Below are 22,395 nucleotides of genomic sequence, written 5' to 3' on the forward strand. Positions count from 1 at the left end.
TGTGAAAAGTTCTTTGCGTTTTGCTGGTTTGCTGCCATTATTCTAACACACCTGCTCTCCACAGCAGCAGCAGGTCTCCTTCGCTAACGCACAGGTCTAAACCCAGCGCGTGTTGTAGTGTTCATGTTGCCCCCCCGGCCCCCTGCAATGGCACGCGCCCCAAAGTTTGGGAACCTCTCCTGTAGACCATTCTGTGTTGATAAAAAAAATAAAGTAGTGCTTTACTCGTGACACCACTAGGTGGTGGTCTTGTTGCTTCGATAACTTTCTCTGCATTCTGTAAATGTCTCTCATTGGTGACAAGTTTCATTGATAGTAGATTAAGGAAGATAGAGCACATCACCCATCTTCTAAAATCCTTACATTAGCTCCTGGTACTTCAGAGAGAAGACTTTAAAATACTTCTGTTAGTTTATAAATCACCGAATGCCTTAGAATTAAAACATATTTTTAATGCTCAAGACCCAAAAGTGAAATTAATATGAAGTAAATCTATTATAATTTAAGCTCTGACAGTATGACCCATGTTCTGGGAATCATTTTGTTAGAGGTCAAGCTGTTGTGTGTTGTCAGGATGATTTATCTTTAGTGTTTTTCATCAATTTAAATAATAATAAAAAAATAACAAGGGACCACCTGTAGCTTGAAGGGTATTGTACATATAATTTCAGTACATTTTAGTTAGTTTTATAAATGCATGATACAGTTTCAGTTAGTTATTAGCTTCTAGTGATGTCATGTTAGCAAAATTCTTAGATTTTTCTTAGAGGTAAGACAATTTTAAGAATCTAGATTTTTCTTAGATTCTTAGAAAAATCAAAGACTCTAGATTTTCTTCACTGTATTTATATTCTAAAATATGTATTCATACAGTAAAATTCATACAGTAAAATTCTCGAAACCACAACTGCCGGTATTTTTTATAAATTGGAGACTATTTTTTTTAAGTGTAGATAAGACACTTAAAAAAGAACAAAAGAGGAAGTAATGTGTTTTACAGGCTCACTTGAGGAACAGGCTGGGTCCTTTGAATGCTCATTGCGGTGCTGAGGTGTGAGGGCCATGCATCGCTCCTCTGTGAAAAGACTAATGAACTTTGATGTTGACAGATAACTGCAAGAAAAAGAACAAATGACAAGCGCTCAAAGCTTCTGACACAAGCATCTGTGAGGGTTATCACAACACAGTTTCTCAGCCGAGAATGCACCACATTGATGTTATGAAGCTTACCAAAAATGGCAACATTGAGATTACAGCTCAATGTTGCTGCAGTGTTGGGATTGGTGCTTTTTCGTAGTTATACGTGTGTTATTAGATTAAATAATTCTGGCAAACAAGCGTTTCTAATCGAGTTTTTACATTATTTCATAAAAAACAAAACTGGTAAACTACATACAGTCGAGTTATTCTACAAACCAAATTAAAATAGGTGATACACGGTCTGGTATATTTTAGAAGTAAGTTTTGTCAGTGTGTATTCTTCCTTTGCAGAGATCCTTTGTTTTTGTTTCAATGAGAACCACAATTTGATATTGTTTGTATAAATTTAATGTATAATGCTGCATGTATGAAAAAAGAAACATTTCAGAAAAGCTAGTTTCCGATTATAGTCGTGCTAATTTTCTCACAATGCGGCACATTGCCCAGACTTACCATTGCTGTAATGCTCAAAGTCAATGTAGCAGCTATACCATGTTTGACCGCAAACATGAACTCAGCAGCACTGTGGTGGAAACATAAACTCACTGGTTTCCTCTAAAGGCTTCCAAGAGCAGATTAACTTTACTTCTGCTTTAGTTGCCTTGAGGAGCATGAAGATGTGGAGCCTTTACAACTTGCTCCTCATGTGCAGTAAGTTAAATTATTTGATCTTGAATATTTAGCTTTTCTGTAGTAAGTTAATTTGTTGCCATAACAATGAAAAACACTGAGCATCTGAGCTAATAGTTAATGACATGCAGACTTTAGCAGCAAATATTTCAAGAAAATTAAAATAACTCCTTTTCAGCAGTTTAAACATGAAAAAACTAAATTAATACTATCTTCTCATTTTAGCTGCTGTGAGTTGTGTCACCTGTGATGTAATCCCTGTATTTGGATATGAGAGAGGTGATGCAAGGGTTTCCTGTCCATATCCTTCAGGATATGAGGATTATGAAAAGTACCTGTGTAAGAACGACTGCAACGACGATGACGTTCTTATTAAATCAAAAGGAAATAGCAACAAATATTCCATCTATGATGACCAAGAAGCACTAACCTTCACAGTGACCATCTCTCACCTTCAATTCGATGATGCTGGAAAATACTGGTGTGGAGTGACCAGAACAGGAAACGATATCTACACTGAAGTAAAGCTGGAAGTTAGAAATGGTAAATAACAAATATACATTTTATTTCATTAGGTTTTTTTTAGTCTGTTATGAATCAAATACAAATGTTCTTCACCTGAAAGATGTATGCTTTCATTTTAGTACTAATTAAGTTGTTGCTGTAATGATCACAGAGTTTCATTCAGTCATTAGAAACTATAGTATCAAGGTTTGACAAATGCAGAATCTGTCAGATCTGTTACTTAAAAACTTGTCGATGTGGGCCGTACGATAATAAATTATATTGTTGGTAATGAATTTAAATATAAAACTAGTGTAATTACACAAAGACAGCATAACAAAGGAAATTATTTAGGTATGACGAGAAGAAACTAATATTAAAGAGACAATGGGAAGAAAAATTAAAAATTTTCAGGAATGATCATGTCATGGTTTGATCAAAGAACAGATAATTCTAGGACTATGTTCACACTCCAACTCTTATCAATTATAATACTAATTTCTGATTTAAGCCTATGTTGCTCACTGATCCAGCATTTCATAAGCATGTAATACAGCAAATACTTTAATTTTTGAGACCAGTGCTAATAGACAGATAAATTATGCAACACTGTGGGAAACCTTTAGTGTGTACAACAAAGGTTAAATTACAAGACAAGGCAAAACAAACCAACAAGGCCGATTAGAGAAAATTGAAGAGGAACTAAAGTTTTCTGACCAAATTTATGAAAGCCCTCAGCTGCAGTTTGATTATATTCTCAGACTACAATATAAATACAACTCTATGCCGGCAGCATGCCTTGGCAAAAATAATTTAAAAATTAAAACAAACATTTCAAAATTAGCGAAAATTATGAGGTTTCCTTTAATTTGGCAAGACAATTAAAGGAAGAACAGAAAAGGAGAGAGAATGTGAAGCATTTAAGTGAAGAGTAAGACAGGAATGGATTTGCATAGCAAATATGGAAGTGTTCCATCAACTCCTAGAGTTAAATTCAACACTTTGAAAGTGTCTATATTGGTCCACTCTGGGTGGTGTAGAAGTTACTTTTGAAAGTGTTATTTGTGATAAGAGCTGAATCAACACTCACAGTAGTTGAAATCAAACACACTTCAGTGTTAATCTACCCAACACTAGTGTATATTGTCAAAAGTTAACACTATGAACGTGTTAATGTAACACAGAAGGGTAAAGGATATATTAACATAGAAATCTGAGTTTTAAAATACTACTGGCAGGGTGTGCTGTGGTGGCACAGGGGTTAAGCACAACCCACATATGGAGGCTCTAGTTTTCAAAGTGGCTGTCGTGGGCTTGCTTCCCAGTCTTCCCCTTCTCTCATTACTCACTTTTTTGTCAATTGACTACCAAATAAAAGCCACTAGAGCAATTAAAACCTTTTTTCCCCCAGAAACTATTGTCCATCAATAATCCCCAAATTAATTTTAAAAGACATTAGATGCTACAAAAACAGCACCAGTTGCAGTATGTAATCTACTTTTATTTCAAAACAACATCAAACAGCACTGGCACCAATATACAACAAAGGTCATTCATTCATGGTACTTTGCACTGAAGGTGAAGTCTGCTTTGAAAGTTCGTTGGAAGCGGCCATGGACGGTCTTGTGATCACTGATGGTGAAATGTCTTTGGTGCTGCTCTTGTTTTCGCCAACATGAAGGACTTCCAGTCTGGAAGGAAAAACAAGAAATGTAGCAGAAACATTAGGATGATAAATATTTTAAAAAGTAGTGTGAGCAAAACTAATCAGACTCACCTGTGTGTGTCATAGTCATATTCAAATTACTCTGCCCACCCGGTTTACAAGATAAAGCATAAAAAAAAGTCAGAAATAATTACTAAAGAAATTAGTCAGCTTATAGAAAAAATTTTGGACAGCATTAAAAGTTGTGCCAACCACTCTGAAGAAATGTGTTGGAGTCTTCATAACAGGTTTCAGTCAACAACATGACACACTAACAAAGAAAAAACATTTTGGCAGTTTTTAGATGTGCCAAAGGTACAAAACACCAGTCAAATGGCTCAACTGCCTCCTCACTGCGCAGATATGTTCTCCAGAGTCCTGCTAATCACCTAATTATTGTATTCAGGTGTGGCGCTGAATACAATCAGCGCCACACAATACTAATCAAGAAAATGGTTGACAAGTTTGATCGGACATTTGAAATACAAGAACCAGTAAAATGTGGTAATCACATTTTGCTGGTTACCACAAAAAAAAAACACCTTTTTCTTTTTTTTACTTTGGACTTCATTGCATTTTTTCGTACATCTAAATGTTGCAGGACAGAGGGCCTCCAGAACTGGAGTTTGACACCTGTGGCATAGATCAAGCCAATGGTCCAGCGCAGCCACTCACCCATTTTGCAGTCTACAGCCAAAATACAAAGAAAACCTCCGCAGCTAAATAATGTTAACTCACAGGGCCTCCAGATTTTCCTGACAGTTTCAATGTTCGGTTAAGATAAATAGTCGTATATACCGTGATATCCAAACAAATAAACCTACGTTAAGCAAACTATGTATGTGAATCGATACTCTTGTGTAAACGGAAAAATAATGCCTCCATAAAAAAAATAGTCAAAAACGTGATAATTTTAACATGGAACTTACCTTGTTATAATAAGCTCCAGACAATATGCCATACTGCTGCCTTCGCTCCTCAGGCAAACATGTGACGCAGTAGCGGAACAAGACGGCATCGGCCGGGGGGCGGGGCCAATGACCGGGGCCAAATAATAAAGCTCATGATAATTTAACTTTACAACATAGACATGCCCGCAACAGCGGAGCTAACAAGTTTCTTCACCAGAGAGAGCGACTATGTCATTTTGAAGTCCATCTGACATGAAGTACAACAAACCAAGAGAACAACAGAAACATCAGGCTACTGGTTACTAACGATGAAACAACACAAATTCAAAACATGTTAACGTAATCCCTAGAAATGCTCTAGCTAGTTTGCCATTTGTTGCCAAGTGACTCATAGACATTATATAAGAGTAGACCTCGCATTGGCTACTCCGGCGCAGGAAATACGGCGGCCATCTTGGAGCGGTAGTCCCTCCTATTTTGCTCAATCAAAACAGCAGAAGATGCCTCAGCACTGAGGGATATTGTTCGGATCTATGGATTATTGATGTGAGGGCTCCACAAACAACATTTCACAAGTAAGATGGACATATTATTGTGTATATATTGTCATTATAATATTACTTTATTGTATTTATGTCCACCGGCGAGAAACCAGCTAATATTAGCTACAGTGCTTGGTGTAATACGGGTTCAGCCCCGCTATGAAGGCTAACTGAGATTCTGTAAATCTAAAAAAATTAATTATTCTCTAACATTGACTTAGATTATCTGACACAAGAGCCTACATTAGAAATGAAACAATGTAACACATATTATAAAAATTTTATTATGTGTTATAACATTCACCAGCAAAGTTTCACAGGTAAAGACTATTATTTAAATGTAATTCTTTCACTAGTAAGATACATCCCAAATCTTCCGTTTTTGTTTTGAAAGTTTCATAAAGACACAATGTGAGGAAGAAGAGGGAGATATCAATAAAAAGAGACAGTTTCACTGCAGCACGGATGAATCTCACATAGGATTTTGGACTCAATCTGCTGCTGAATCTCTCTGAAGCTAGAACTCGTCGGCTGAAAAACATATCTATATACGTACTTACACAATGTACATACGTACGTGTACATACGTACACAATGTATGTATGTATGTATGTATGTATGTATGTATGTATGTATGTATGTATGTATGTATGTATGTATGTATGTATGTATGTATGTATGTATGTATGTATGTATGTATGTACAATATATATTATTCAGTATTAATCATTATTTATTTGTGTCTGTACAGTTATATAAATATATTGATATTACTAAATAATTTATTGAATAAATTATGAATGGCTGTGGGCTTAGTAATATGCTCATCATACATCGATATCAGAATATTCCATTCCTATTCTATTGTTATAGCCACTAAACATATTTAAATATGCTGAACTATGTATTAAAAACATACTTAAATAATACAACTGTTTATAAATGTAGCTTTGACATATGTTTGAATATGGTTTTCAGTAACAAAAAAGCGTGTTTTGATCGATTAAACGCGCTGATATGTCATTGTTCCTGCTAAACACATAAGGCTGAGTGGAGTGGTCTACCGCTCCAAGATGGCCGCCTAAATCTCGTCAGCGACAATAGGCGAGAGCGGTCCATGAGGCCTCTATCCTTATATTATGTCTATGAAGTGACTGATGATGACGTTGGTGCCAAGCTTTACCCAGAATGCACCTGGAGACAATAAGGACAATTAATTTGTAATTTTGTGTGTCATAAAGTTAAATATAAGAGTGAACATAAAGCCAGTCATGTGGCACAACATTTTATTCAATATTTTACACCCACTATGTCACTAAAATCAGTCAGTCTGGGAAGGTTTTTAGCAACCATGAGTCAACAATGGGGCACCCTACTATATAACCTATTGGGGTATCGTATACATTTTACACCAGGAAATGGGTCATATTTATACTTCTCATCAGATGTTATAAAGAAAATTTGGATCCCTGTAGGTATCTTTCTCCTCCCACGTGAGCCCCCTGTTGGTTCAAGCTGGGGGCCTGCTGCAACCCCCACCCTATCTGCTGCTCCTTCCCTGATGTGATGTCAGAAATATGTTACAATTGTGGGAGGAACTGTCTGTTGTTGATTTCTAAATCAACACCAGACTGAATGATGTACAAAAAAACCTTCCATTTTCCCTGCAGGGTGAAAACGGCCTTAATTAAGCAAAATATGAAATAGCCCAAGAACGTCTGTAAGGCAAAAATGGAAATTAATATAAAGAAACCAAACAAAAATACTGGAAAACCATTTTTTCATATATTAATAGGAAACCGTACGCCACAGCTCACTGAAGATATGATGCTCGGAAATATTGGACAGAATAGAAAAAAACTGAACTGTGAACTGAACATCTGAAAATGTGATTTTACAGTGTTGTTTATCTTACCCACAGACATATGGGGCGGAACGCCAACTAAAATCCAAGGTAATGAGGAAGGTTCGGTGTCCATCGACTGTCTTTATGAAACCGATGATGTCAACAACCTGAAGTACGTCTGCACAGGAAACCGGCGCTCTGTATGTTTACAGCAAGCAATAATCACCTCTAATAAAAGACAAAATGGACGATTCACACTCACTGATGACAAGAATGCGAGAATTTTCAGAGTCACCATTTCCAGGCTGAGCCTGAGGGATTCTGGGTCGTATCTTTTTGGTGTCCAGAGAAACGCAGGATGGGATGGTTTCTGTACTTTTGCCCTGGTGGTCAAAGGTGAGACGTTCAAACTTTACATCAACTCTATGAATTTATGAAGGGAAACAGCTTTTATGTTTATTTTCTGTGTTGAAAACATCTAAAATAAAAAAGACATACCTCAATGATTCTTCTTTTTTATAAATTAGACTGGTGCTGTGTGACATCCAAGAACATGAAAGGCATCGAGGGACGTCAGATAACATGGCAGTGTCCTTATCCACGTGAACATCGTAATAACAGGATGTTTATCTGCAAAGGAAACCAACGCAGTGACTGTACAGACATGATGGGTCAAACGAGGTTCGCAGTGCACAGCGTTTCTTCCAGCTCTTTCTCTGTTACCATCACTAACTTGGAAGCAAGGGATGCTGGGACGTACTGGTGTCGATCAAACTCAGAGTGGAGTGTTGGAAGCTACACTAAGGTTCATCTATCTGTAGGTAAGAGGAGCACAATGACACATTAATGAAATATTGAATAAAAATAGTTTTTAATTGTCAACTGTGTAGGGTAAGGAACTTGAAAACTAGTCGGTAGGATATCATGGTGGTAGACTGTTTAAAGTTCATGTGTTCAATGCTAACTGGTCTTGTACAATCTTGTCTCTGGAAAAATCTTATATTTATTTAAACTTGTTTCCTTATTTGTTGCAGAAAAAGAACAAATTACTGAAAATAAAGTGCTGAAGAATCTGCCAAAACAAAAACAGACGGAAGGTGAGACCTTAAATGACAGGAACATACCAAAGGCTAAAATGAGAAAACAAATCGTAAAACACCAACATTATTTTCTGTACATGCCATTTACTGCATGTTGGACACATGCAGCATTGATCTAATTTGAATAGCTGCTCCTCAGTGGAGATTTTATCACTCACAAGCCAGCTGTACCATGTGACTAATCAAGAAAATGGTTGACAAGTTTGATCGGACATTTGAAATAGAAGAAGTTCTTTAAGTGGCCTAAAAAACATCTATTTTTAATTTTTTTTACTTTGGACTTCATTGCATTTTTTTGTACAAACATCCAAAAGAAAGAAGACTTGCCTTTTTCAGGGAAACAATCTCATCTGACCTCTAACAATAAGTGAAACAGATAGTAGCGATATAATAATTAATTCATCAGAAAAAATTAGACTGTAGATACGGCAGGCAGGGGAACTGATAGGATTTAAACAACTGGGAGAGTTTCATCAGTCGGGGATTTGCAATGCAGCTGAAAGAAGCAGTTTTGGAAATAAGTGGAGAAGACAGAAAAGACAAGCAAAGATTTGACAGGGACTGACTTGACTGATGAATGTAAATTAAGAGGAAGTAATTAAATAGAATAAAAAAAGGAGAAGAGCTTGAATGTTGAGAAACAACTGAGGAGATAAAGACTGAGTGATGTGGAGAAGAGAGACTCATCACTGACTCCAAGTAAACAAAGGGATAAAGAATAAGTACATAAATAACCAGCACTGTTTGCTTATCTAACCTCTTGTGTGGCTCTAACAAAACGCAGTAGGCCACTTAAAGAACTGTGTTTCTACTTTCTTACAACTAAACTCGGCTGCAGTGAGGTGGCTGTGAGGAAGCAAACAGACGACCTACTCAAAAAACGAAGTGAAGCAAAAAGAGGATGTGACATTTCACATAGTGTCATACAATTAGAAATCCTGTGTGATCAAAAAATTTAAATCTTCTACTTCACAGTAAAAATAAAAGCAAGATGAAGTGAACTAATAGTATCTTTTCCGTTACAGCGTATCGGCTCCAGACCAGCACAGTCACTGCAAAGGTCACTACAGCTTCACCACAGACAACAACTAGCATCCCTGACGAATCTGATCAAGGTAGAGTGGAGAGACGGAGTCTGTCTATTAGATTATTTCTGTTTTACTCATAAACTACAACTTCAATCAAATTCAGGATGACCAAACAAAAACTTGACATTGAAAACAAGACTTCTAGTTTTCAATGTCTGTCTGGTGACAGGTTGCCCCTCTGGGGTGATGTTAGGAGTATATGGGGAGAGAGTGGTGTCCATTTTTGTGTTTTTTTACATGAGGTGAGTTGATGTGTGTGAGCAAGGACGAGGAAATGAGTGATTGTGTGTGTGTTGCTATTTATCTGTCAAGTTGACGTTTGGGCTGCCCCCTTGACTAGATCATCTTTGGCTCTCCACTAAATGTGGGGTCTGCTTCCCCCCATCACACTCCTCAACCCTGGTCACTGCTTTGTGGGGTCTGAGCGCCACCCTAAGCTGGGGCGTGTTGGGCCCTCAGTGGGTAGTTAAAACACCTGAACCCTCTGGACTCTGGTTCTTGTCTCCATGACCAGAAATGCAACCCTGGTGTCTGCAGCTCCTGCCTTCCTTGTGTTGTCCTCATGTCCTGGGGGACAACACAGGGTACAAAATGTTCACTATTGAACATTTTTGTGGAGAAACCTTACAGACACAAACACTCTCATGCACACATACACACAGGTCTTAATTCAGGTGTTCGTTAGAAACATTCATTTGGGCTGCGTTTGCCGCAAAATACATCATGTATTTACTTGTACCCAGTGCTTTCAGTGATGTTATAATTGTTATTATATATGTTTTTTGTTGTTGTGGTTGTCGGTATGTTTTTTCTCTTTCTGCAGGTTTAGAGACAGACTTCTAGGGTGTTGACTTCTGCTCTCTCTCTATGCTTGTAATCCAATATTGTTTCCCTTAAGCCTTTTCCTGCCTTTCTTCATTTCTTTTCTCATTTCTTTTTTTTGTCTCTGTGCTCATTACAATCTGTTTTCATCTTTATATGCACCGTAGGTGGAGCTCTCTATGGGCTTTTTGTTGCACCCTCTGTCCTACTAATGATAGTGATTATTATCATCCTGGTTGTGTGCAAGAAAAAATGTCACAAAGTAAAAGGTGAGTTGAGTTTTTCCACTGCCAACAACAGCAAACACTTCTGACAACTGATTTTGTTTTATTGTGCTTTTCTTCATCAGAAGCAGAAGTTGCTACAAACAGATGCCAACATGTGGCAGCAGACACAGAGGAAGTGACTGGAGGAGCAGATGTAAGAAAATGTAATGTTTACTTATGTGATGAAAGGAATAGTGTTGGTTTAGATAGATTTTAGTTTTATGCTTCAGTTTTAAGCTACAACTAGATAAAAATGTTACTGCTGCTCACTTACCTGCTTAAACATTGGATTTGATCTGGAAAATAATAATCTTGACTTTATAGGAGGGAAAATCAGTTATTTGATCTATAAATGCTTTTACATTTGGATAGAAAATTCCTTATGATTGCACTTATGATTCTCATTCTAGAACTTTATGCATGTTCCTACATTGTAAACACTCTTAAAGGGCTGAAAATGCTGTCGAGAGTGCATGTCAGCATGTAACTCAAGATACTTTCTCACCTAAAGTGGGCTCAGCTAAAATATCAGGCCGATGAAATTAATCAAAATGAAACATAATGTAATCTCAGCAGGGCCTTTCTTCCTGCATGGATTGATCTGTGATCTCTTCCTTCTTTTATAGTTTTATGAAAATCATGATGGTCTTGCATTGCGCTCACAGCAGAGGGCCTGCACCAGTTCCAGCTTTGAGGACCCGGATTATGAAGATGAAGCTCAATATGGAAACATTTCAAATCCTGAGGATATTTACTGTAATGAGTTCTTTTATAAAACACAGAAAAGATGAAGAGTGTGCCAAATATTGGGTCTTACATTATGTACGGACAATTGTATTTGTGTGAGGCGGAAATGCTTCATTGATTTCCTAAAAGCTTTTTCTTGCTAAATAATTATCATCTTAATGCTTCTGATAAACTACTTTCATGAGCTTTACAATTATGCTTTCACATTGCAATTTTTTACATTTATATCTATTAAGTTTTATATTAAGGCAAAAGAAATAAACTGTTATTGTCATGGTTTTGGAGTGTCGGTTCTCTGAGTTTATGTCTTTTTTCATGGAGCTGGGTGCCAAGTCAAGACCTTGAGAGCCACCATGCTGCAACTTTTAGATGTGTGCCTCCAGATCCAGATGTATCATCTGGTCAGAGCATGAAAAGGCAGATGCAGGCAGTGTGTTTTGGGCCTAAGAAATGGTTGCACGTTAAAATCCCAGTAGATTGGCGGTTTCTGAAATTTTGAGCTGATTGTCTACCACAAACAACCAGTTCAAAGTCTATTAAATACCTGTTTTTTCCCCCAATTCTGACGCTTGATTTAAACTCCAACAAGTTGTTTTTATGACATGTAGATGCATCAATGCATTCAGTAGCTGCCATTTGATTGTTTGCTTCACTACTTGTGTCAGCAGCAGTCGAACAGGTATAACTAATGACCAAGTGTATTTGTGTTCAAATGTAATGGGAGAAGAAACTGGCAGAGGAGGACATGGAACCATGGAGCCTCGTAGCAGAGTTGTAGTCTAGACCACCGAACCCAAGACCAAATCAAAACCAGCACCCCATGCTACATGACAATAACATTAAGTGCACCTATCAAAATTGCTTCTCAAATTGATCTGAAAGATTCACTTTCCCATAAAAACATCTAGATATTAAACACTTAGAGATTAAATAAATTTAACCAGTATCAATTCAAACTCTTCTTCATTCTGTTTTGCTTTCATCTCTGTGCCACAATACACAGAGGTCTCCTGCCATCCCTAAAAAAAATAACACCCTGGGCGGTTGCCCATATTGCCAATGTCAGAAATAATAATTGTCTGCATCATTAAACATAGCAATTAACAACGCTCAACTATGAATACTGTCCAAGGCCCAATAAGCAAGAAGTAACCAAGCAGGAGGAGCACCGTGACTGTTCTCATCCTCCCTCCTGCTGCAACGTCTGCCACCATGACAGGTGACGAAAACAAAGAGCAATGAGCATGCTCTGTGTTCTTACGTTCTTGTTTTATTTATTCGCCAATTAAATATAAAGATATTTTAATGAAATAAAATAGCTACTGCAGTGTACGCAGAGCATTACAAGAACAAAGAACGGCTCTCAGTGAGGCTTCAGCACTATAGGACTTAGTCAAGATCCGTCCAGAAGAATCGGATCGTCCAGGAATGTCATATTACTATATTGCACTTTGGTCACAGCGTTGTCCCATATATGCAACACCTCACTCAACACCTCCACACAGTAATTCAGCGCATGAGTGACAACTTTTTTTCATAGCAGATGCAACATGTGTTTCAGTCAATACAGCTAGCTTTGCTAGCATCACGTCCACGGAGCTTACCTTTCTTTAAGCTTTCCTTCCAAGTGACGTTAAAAATTGGACGAAGTCCCACTGTCTGTGAAAGCGAAGCGCTGCTGATTTTACATGTCGCCATATCTTATGATTTATGCAGCGCTGTTATATTACTGACGCTCAGAGGAAACCACTGCGCATGTCTTGGAGCTCCGCGTGCGAGTAAAGGTGGAGCCAATGGGTGACAACAGACACCAAGTCACGTTATTGCTTGCCACCGGCGCCACCAGGGACTTAAGGCGCCACCTTAAGTCCCTGAACTTCACATTTTAACGGAAAAAAAGAGCAACCCGACTTGGATGTAACGAGTAACGCGACAGTTTTGTAGAAATGTAGTGAAGTAGAAAGTACAGATACTTACTGTAAAATGTAGTGGAGTAAAAGTAGAAAGTATCCATTATTAAATCTACTTAAGTACAGATACACGAAAATTGTACTTAAGTACAGTAACGTTACTTCCCACCACTGCCTATTTTCATGGAGCTGGGTGCCAAGTCAAGACCTTGAGAGCCACCATGCTGCATCTTTTAGATGTGTGCCTCCAGATCCAGATGTATCATCTGGTCAGAGCATGAAAAGGCAGATGCAGGCAGTGTGTTTCAGGCCTAAGAAATGGTTACACATTAAAATCACAGTAGTTTGGCAGTTTCTGAAATTCTGAGCTCTGATTGTCTACCACAAACAACCAGTTCAAAGTCTATTAAATACCTGTTTTTTTTCCCTATTCTGACGCTTGATTTAAACTCCAAAGAGTTGTTTTTATGACATGTTGATGCATAAATGCATTCAGTAGCTGCCATTTGATTGTTTGCTTCACTACTTGTGTCAGCAGCAGTCGAACAGGTATAACTAACGACTAAGTGTATTTGTGTTAAAATGTAATGGGAGAAGAAAACTGCAGCAGTTTGAAAATGGAGTCCAACAGAACCTCCTTTGACAAAGAAATTAGTTTCTAAAAACACAACAGAAATGTATCTATATTTAGGTTTTTAATTGGAATAAAGTAGATTTAATGAAACACTCTTTATATATACTTTGCATAGTGTTTTGATATTAATAGAAAACGTCCAGATAACTCCACATGTACTTCTACGGCGGATACAATTAAATTCTCACCAGATGATCAGTTTTAGGGTCACATTATGCTGATCAGCTCACATGATGCCTGACTTTTTTCTATGTGAAACAAATGTCATATAGTATGGAATCATTTTATCTGATGATTAGACAGACAAGGTTGTCAGCTCCTCATTTTCAAAATGTTTTTTGATCCTTATTTCTGCTCCATTTATCAGTGACTTATAAAAAATTTATTTTAACATTGACAAAAAATCTCTAATTGAAACCTTTACATTAATTCACCACTTGGTGGCACCAAATGCTTGGTCATTACATTTCAAAAATGCTAAAAGCAGCAGCTACAAATAATATGACTCAGTGTTCAGACAGATAGGTGACTAGATAAAATCAGTAATAGTGGTGGAACAACAAAGATGACAGTTTCCTTAGTGATATAATCTTAAACTACATTAAACAAATATTTTACATGCAACCAAGAATTGAAAAAGCACATATACTTTCTCGTTGAGTGATGTGTAACTTTTCAGAACTTCATATTTGTTCACCTCATTTATTTGGATGAAATAGACAAAAGAGTTTTAGTTCTAAAAAAAAATACATATTCAGATTTAATCCAAGCTTTCATTTGATGGATTTCATGAATGGATGAATTTCTGCTGCCAACAAAAACCACTGCAGGAAGATGGTGCTGTTCTATGGTTACAGATGTTGCTGAGGAGATGCTTATCAGACAGATGCTGCGACACGGTGAATCAAACCCAAAGTACTGAGGAAGGTTCAGTGACCATCAGCTGTCTGTACGACTCTCAGTCTGTCGACAAGCTGAAGTTCTTCTGCAGAGGAAACCGGCCCTCCACATGTCTACAGCAGGCAGTGATCACCTCTAGCAACACACAAGATGGACGATTCAGACTCTCTGTTGACAGGAAGTCAGGAATATTCACAGTGACCATTTCCAGTCTGACCCTGTAGCTTCCAGTAACTCTGCAGTGTCCTAATTCAGGATAACAGGAAGTTCCTCTGTAAAGGAGACCAACACAACAACTGCACAGACATGATGGAGAACCAAACAAAGTTCAAGCTGCTCAATGTCTCCTCCTGCTGTTTCTCTGTGATCATCACGGAACTGGAAGCAGCTGATGCAGGAACATACTACTGTGGTTCAGACTCTCAGCTGAGATTCATAAAGATACAGCTGGCAGTCGGTGAAGAGAGAGATAAAACAGCAACCACCACCAACCAAGAAGTTAGACCAGCCAGAGTTATTAAAAAACAAATACCGCCATTAAGCTCATAACCATTTGTGGATCTCTGTTGATCCAGATGTGGCACCCGAGTGGTGTACCAAATAAATAACTGCAGGGGTTGTGGACAGTTTCACAACGAACCCATAAAAGTTACAATAATTTATTTAGAAGACAAATAATCATAAGAGAAGAAGGTGCAGGCAGTTCTTGACAAGTCAATAAGCAAGTCTGTAATTGTCTTAGCTGGGCAAGGAAGAAAGGGTGCGGTCCTCCACCACTCTCAACCCCTTCTTCGCTCAATCCGGTTAAATCTTCCAGTTCCTGGCGAACCTCGTCAATGATCCAGCCGCCCGCTCCTCAAAGGCGACCAGTCCCCTCGTCTAGTCCACCGGTCCGCATACACCGTCCTTCAGCTCCAACAACGCGCTCACCCCACGTCCGTCTGCTCCTTTTCTAGCCGCGTATTGCCTTCTTCTGTCCTTCCCAGTCTCCATGCTAGTTAAACAGATTCATAGCACCTGCGCCGGTGCAGTGGGCCTCTCCAGGTATCCGGGCACGTGACCTCAAAAATAACCAATCAGGAAAAAAAACGAATAAAACGTTCTAATCTCTTTTGTTAAAAACTATACAGTATAAATATTCCAAAATGTCATCAGTACCAGGTAAAATTGTTCTCCATCTTCAGCTAAAGGACTTTTAAAAAGCTAGAATCACGGCAATCAGATCCAGGAAGAGGAACACCTCTTCGTCTCAATATTGGCTCCGCCATGTCTTAAACCTACGGCTATCCACACCATGCGCCTCGCTCACACTTGGGCTCCGCTTTGCTGGAGCCATGCAAACACAGATAACCGCCGACCACAAAGCGTTGCACGTAAAACAACCAATCTCCTCTGGGACCCTCTCAAAGAGGCTGCCCCAACAGATGTCAATAGAAAACGATACTCTCTTACGATGGCAGGGTCTTTCCTTTCACCACATCTGGCTACAATGTGCTCCCTCGGTCTTCTGCAATCTGAGGCCCCCACCTTTCAGGTGTTATGCTAGCTTCTCTGGCAGGTCTGTAAAGACTGATGATAGGCACACCCACCACTACACAGCAGCTGACCAGTATCAACTACTTTGTCCTTCACAAAAAGTTAACAGTGGATCAAAACAATAACATGCAGCGACAGAATCAATACAAAATTCATGCACAAAATTAAACTACTTACAAAAATCACGCTTTAAAAATAAGAGCAAATTTCCACTGTGTGACAAGATTATGAACATTCATCCAGATAAGTTGGTCTGCTCAGTAATATAACTCTCATTTATCTGAATATTATAAATGATCATTTTTCAGACTTGTGAAAATCCAGAAGACAGCTCAACCTTCACATCAGAGAACCAATGAAGCTGCTGATTCTCAACATGTGAACCAAAGTCTCACCACAAATGAAGATCTCTATTCTGATTGTTGGAAAGCAAAATGATAAGATGCACTGCAAAGGAAATTATTATAAACATTTCAAACTAGTTTAAAGATTTCGTGATAATTGTTAAATGTTTAAATCAGTGGTGCCCAAAGTCGGTCCACAAAAGCCGGCATCCTGCATGTTTTAGTTCTCTCCCTGGTTTAATCGGGATTATTGGAACCCAATTACTGTATCCAATAATCGCTCATTAAAAGGCCTAAGAAGCAGGAGCAGCGATGAAGCTGCTGATTCTCAACAACATTCTGATTGTTGGAAAGAAAAGGGATGAAATGCTTTCAAACTAATTTTAAGATTTTATGCTGTTAAAGGTTTTAATGTATTAATGATGTAATTTGTTTTATATTATTAACTTTTGCCACACCATAATAAAGAAGACGTTTTTATTAAAACAGCCTTTGTTTCTTTTTAAATTAAGACTAAATCATGAAGGTGATCAGGTTTTCTGTAGAGGAAAACACTTGTTATATCTGCAATATTTTCATCCTCTTAAATTGTTCTGGTAATCTTTTTATGTTTCTATGATGTTTATCATTTGTCATTTTGACTTTAAAAGTAAATTTTTACTTTACCCTCATTTTGTGACAACTTATTTCTTTATGCTCATTTTATTCTCTGGATTCTGTTACTATAAACAGCTTTTGCAATGAGAAAAAGAACCTGGAGAACATTGATGAAAACAAATAAGCAAACTATAGACATAAAGTTCTGCTTTACTTTTATTTAAACAGGAAATATGTTTGAGATGATACAGCGCTAACCACTGCACCTCAGCCCTCCCACATTTCCTATGACCTTTTCCTCCAACTTTCTAAATACTTATTTTTATCTTACTAATTATAATCACGTCTTCTTAGTTTCCTGGTCGGTTTGACAGAGCTCAGTTTCAGCATTTGAAAAATAGAGAGATACATCATTTCACACCCCATTAATGAGGCTTGTTTTGTGCAGAGGGCTGAACTTAGCAGACCGATGTGGTTTCCTTAAAACACTTCATGCTTCACTTCAACATTATTTCTGGTTTAGTTTGTCGTTTTCAGTAATGCAAAGATGTGGAGCTTCCAGGTCATGTTGTTCATCTTGTCTGGTAAGTTTTAATATTCAAATATAAATCCAACATTTTCCAGTGGCTTAAAAAAGCAGGAGTAGATTTTGTCATCTTAACATTATAAAAAAAAAAAATCAAAAGACAAGATGGTGCCTTGTAACTGTCATACTACTTTGTTTTTCGAGTTGTTTTTAAATACATACATTTACAAGCTATCTGTTGTCTTTTATATATGGCCTTATCTTTTTATATATTTACTGAGGACTCAGGCTAAAAATTTTATGATATTTTTGTTCAAATGACAGTAATTGTGAATTAAAGTTAATTGCATTGAATTAAATGTTTATTCTCTCCTGCCTCCAGCTGCTGTGTGTTGTGTGAGCCGTGCTGCAGGTTTGATCCAAGTGTTTGGATACGAAGGAAGAGATGTGAATGTTTCTTGTCCATATGATGAAGGTTATGAAAGTTATGAGAAATATCTGTGTAACGACCCATGCAGAAACAGTGATGTTTTCACAAGATCACAAAATAATCAGAACAAATATTCCACCTATGATGACAAAACATCAAGAATCTTCACTGTGACCATCTATGATCTTCATTTGGATGATGCTGGAAAATACAAATGTGGAGTGAACAGAAAAGGACTAATAGATCTCTTCACTGAAGTAAAGCTGGAAGTAAGAAAAGGTAAATAGTTTTAACTAGAAGATTAAACATTTGAGTTAGTAAAATAGATTGAACTTTACAGACGACACCCAGAATAATGAATTGGCAGAAATGTTTCCGGCGTTAATCGACTCTGAGATGCAACACTTTGAACTTCCCTCTTTCTGTCTTAGTGCAATCAGACGATCAGAGCTAATTTATACTGACAGTAAATGTTGAACTACAGTGAGACTCTGAGGCCTTAGAGAGGCAAGAAAGAGAATTAAAACTGAGTGAGCACAGAATCATTACAGTTAAATTTGACTTGGTTTTAATTAATTATCACACTTCTATGTTAAAATCTCAAAATTAAATGATCATAAATATAACACTGAAATATTGTAAATGTGGACATAAATATATTTAGATGAGGATTTGTCCCTTAAAGTGGTCCCCAACCCCCGGTCCGTGGACCAATTGGTACCGGGCCACGCAAGAAATAGTGAAATATTTCCGTTTTATGTATTATTTGAGTCTGGTGGATCTTTTATTTTGAAAATCCTTTAACCGGATTCTCTCGGTTACTTGCGCGCCAACACTGAGGCCACAAAGCAGCAAAATGAGTAAGAAACAGATTATATGTCTTTGGAAAGTTTTTTTGCGAAGGGGAAAAGGCCCAGAGAAGAGACAGGAGCATGGATTTATCCCGGACCGGTAGGTGAGTCCCACATTACAATCCCGCTCTGCGTAACATGCGGCGACCGGCTGCTAATGAGGCAAGAAGCTTCAAGCTGCTTCGCACGTACAGACCGAGCAGGCTGTGGATATAAGCACCACCTCTGGGTGTCATTGTCTCTCATCACTCCCAGATGGGACCGTCTCGTTGCAGAGAAACAAGCTCAGGGCTCCGTTAGTCATTATCGTGAGTTAAAATTTTTATGAAAGTAAAATGTTCATTTTTGTGACGCTTCTGTATCTTATTTTGAAGGGATGTATAAACGTTACCATAGCGACCAGAGTCAGAGCGTTTGGGCTGCGGTCGTGAGTCTTAAGTCTGGTTTAGACGGAAAGATTTAGGAATTGTCGGCCGATTCTCCAAACCTCTGTGATCACAGAGCTGATAAAAGTCCAACAGGTTCGATCGGTTCGTGTGTCCAAGGCGGGAGCAACACGAACCGATTCCAGTCACGAACATCCCGATTCCAGAGGATAATCCAGTAAAACCCCCAACATAGCGGGAATTTAGAATAACCAAACACGGATGACAATGTAGAAGCCTGTGCTACCTGGATTTCTTGTGTTCTGTCAATAAAACTAAGGGATTAATATAAATGTGTATTCTTTACTAATTTAATATTGAATCTTACTAAGTGTACAAATGCAACAGTTATTAATATTTCCTTCTCTGGCAGAATTGTTCTGTCTGGAGTCGTACAACTTCAGTGGCATCGAGGGACGTCCAGTAACTCTGCAGTGTCCTAATTCAGGACAACAACATGATAACAGGAAGTTCCTCTGTAAAGGAGACCAACACAACAACTGCACAGACATGATGGAGAACCAAACAAAGTTCAAGCTGCTCAATGTCTCCTCCAGCTGTTTCTTTGTGATCATCACTGAACTGGAAGCAGCTGATGCAGGAACATACTACTGTGGTTCAGACTCTCAGCTGAGATTCATAAAGATACAGCTGGCAGTCGGTGAGATCAGCACAGAGAGAGAAAAAAAACAAAAAGCAACAAAAAAAATCCAGATTGAGTTTGGTTTTCACTACATTATGTTTCGTATTTCCTCTGACAGTCTCTCTTCATCAAACCAGCTCTTCTGAACAGGTTACATCACAGCCACCATCACATAAACCTGGTAAACTATTTACATTTTCTTTCTTTGTGCTTCCCCTGATATTCCTTCACTTGTTTTTCCACAAACAGCAGATATTCAAATACTCAAATATATTAATGGAGAATTAGAGAAGGTTGCTTTGTTGGCTTCTCCCCTCAGCCAAATGGACGCGCTGCAGATGTCCACCGTCTTCCAATAACAAAGTTCCTCTATGAAATGGTGTTCAACCCATTTCATATGATGTTAAACAGTCAATAGAATGTGACTCTTCAACGTGAGAGATAGAATAACAAAGCAACATAAAATCCAGGTTAAGTCAGTGAAAAATTTACATGAAAAGTTTGTGTATATTTCGAGACACAACAGGAGAAATCTTGCTTCTTTCAGGCACATTGTGGTTTCGTTCTCTGCAGAATATTTTATCAACTTGGCTTGGAGCTGAAGCGATCTGGTTGAGGGCCAGCTTCTTTACTATTTTTAATATTGAAATTATGTCAACCATCAAACCAAATACATTTTTTATATAGCACATTTCAGTTAGAACGTATAGTGAGTTTTTAGTCCAGATTTAAAGGAACTCAGTATTTTAGCTGTTGTGCAGTTTTCTGGAAGTTTGTTCCAGATCTGTGGGGCATAGAAGCTGAATGCTGCTTCTCCATGTTTGGTTCTGGAGATGCAGAACCAGAACGAGAAGCAGAAGACCTGAGAGGTCTGTAAGGTTGATACATTAGCAGCAGATCTTTAATGCATTGTGGTGCTAAACTGTTCAGTGATTTATAAACTAGCAGTAGCAGCTTGTTCTCTTTCTAGAAGTTTTATCATAGTGTGTCTAATCTCCCTTTAGAGCCAATTGAACCAACGCAGGTCAATCCTGGACCTACCAGCCCTTCCTGTTGCTTGTCCTTCATAAATGAAGTCTGAATGTTTTGTGTTGATTCTTCTAAACAAAGTTTCAAATTATTAATACCTGCTTTCATTCTCTGTGTCTGTTTCCAGGAAACTTTCTGTCCAGGCCTGTTAAATACTCAGTTCTCTTCTTTTCAGTCCTGACCTTATTTTACACCCTGCGTGTCGTCCTATTTCTGCTGTGGATCCTGCTTTTTGTCCTTCTGATGAAAAGAAAATTAAAGCAACAAGGTGAATTTACCCAGAACATCAACACACAATACTAAAAAACAAGAAAAAACCCAGAACAAACAGAGACCATGTTTTTTGTTGCTGTAGAAATCCAGATGAATGTACTGAACACTGCTGATGCTATTGAGGACCAGAGGATCAATGATGTAAGTCCACAAAGCTTCAGCTCTGAAAGATTTCTTCTTGTGAGGACATTATGTTTCCATTAACTATAAAATAAATTTGCTTCAAAGAAACACAACAATTTTGAACAAACGTAGAGTTTTCAAAAAAAAGTTGTTGCACTAGGATGAGGTGGTTCTTCAGTCTTATGGAAATAGATATATTTCACAAACTGCAATGGAAACATTTTCTTCACATCCCATAAGTCAAAGATCAACAGCCGGATGTTACTACTGGTGAAACGGTTGAATAAGGCGGTTAGAAGCAGTAGCAGGACGATGGTTTATTTGGGGGTTTAGTTACCCCCAAATAAACCACCATGGGTGGTTTGTTAATCTGCAGCTGGCTCCACCAGAGCTCTCACAGCATCACACAGTTCATAAAAAGCTCAGTGTCAATCAAATGTGTTTAATCTGCAGCTCTTCTGTGAAATCATGATTGCACTTTCCACAAAACACTGCAGACATAGCATCTCCTAAGTATGATGAGTTTATTGCTCCAAATCCTGAGGAAGACGCTAATGTCTCCTCAGATGGCTGATAGATGATGAATGCTGGAGCCAACGTTAGATTATGAATGTAACTCAATGTCAATGTTACTGTTTCTGCTCAGTTTCTGCACGTCTCTGTTGCATCTCAAAAGATGCTTAGGCAAAATATTAACAGATGGATTTAAGAAGTTTGTTTGTAAATGCAATCAAACTTCTATATATATAAATCACGCCAGTCAAAAAGGATTCTGTAATTTCTGTATACATTTCTCCTATATTAATATTTTTT

The 22,395-nt window shown here is 38.0% G+C and overlaps 1 protein-coding gene across 1 annotated transcript; it reads left to right on the top strand.

Annotated features, from left to right (window-relative positions):
* The first annotated feature begins 1,811 nt into the window (after positions 1–1,811).
* LOC145553656 (polymeric immunoglobulin receptor-like) lies at positions 1,812–12,501 on the top strand. Its single transcript, XM_081612460.1, has 8 exons — positions 1,812–1,851; positions 2,056–2,373; positions 7,414–7,734; positions 7,866–8,159; positions 8,373–8,435; positions 9,464–10,617; positions 10,698–10,768; positions 11,241–12,501. Exons 1-6 carry the CDS (start codon positions 1,812–1,814, stop codon positions 9,604–9,606), a joined length of 1,179 nt encoding a protein of 392 aa, XP_081468586.1. The 3' UTR covers positions 9,607–10,617; positions 10,698–10,768; positions 11,241–12,501.
* The last annotated feature ends 9,894 nt before the right edge of the window (positions 12,502–22,395 follow it).

The sequence above is a fragment of the Poecilia reticulata genome, chromosome 1 (genome assembly GCF_904066995.2).
Source record: "Poecilia reticulata chromosome 1, P_reticulata-male-v2, whole genome shotgun sequence".
Classification (NCBI taxonomy): Eukaryota; Metazoa; Chordata; class Actinopteri; order Cyprinodontiformes; family Poeciliidae; genus Poecilia; species Poecilia reticulata.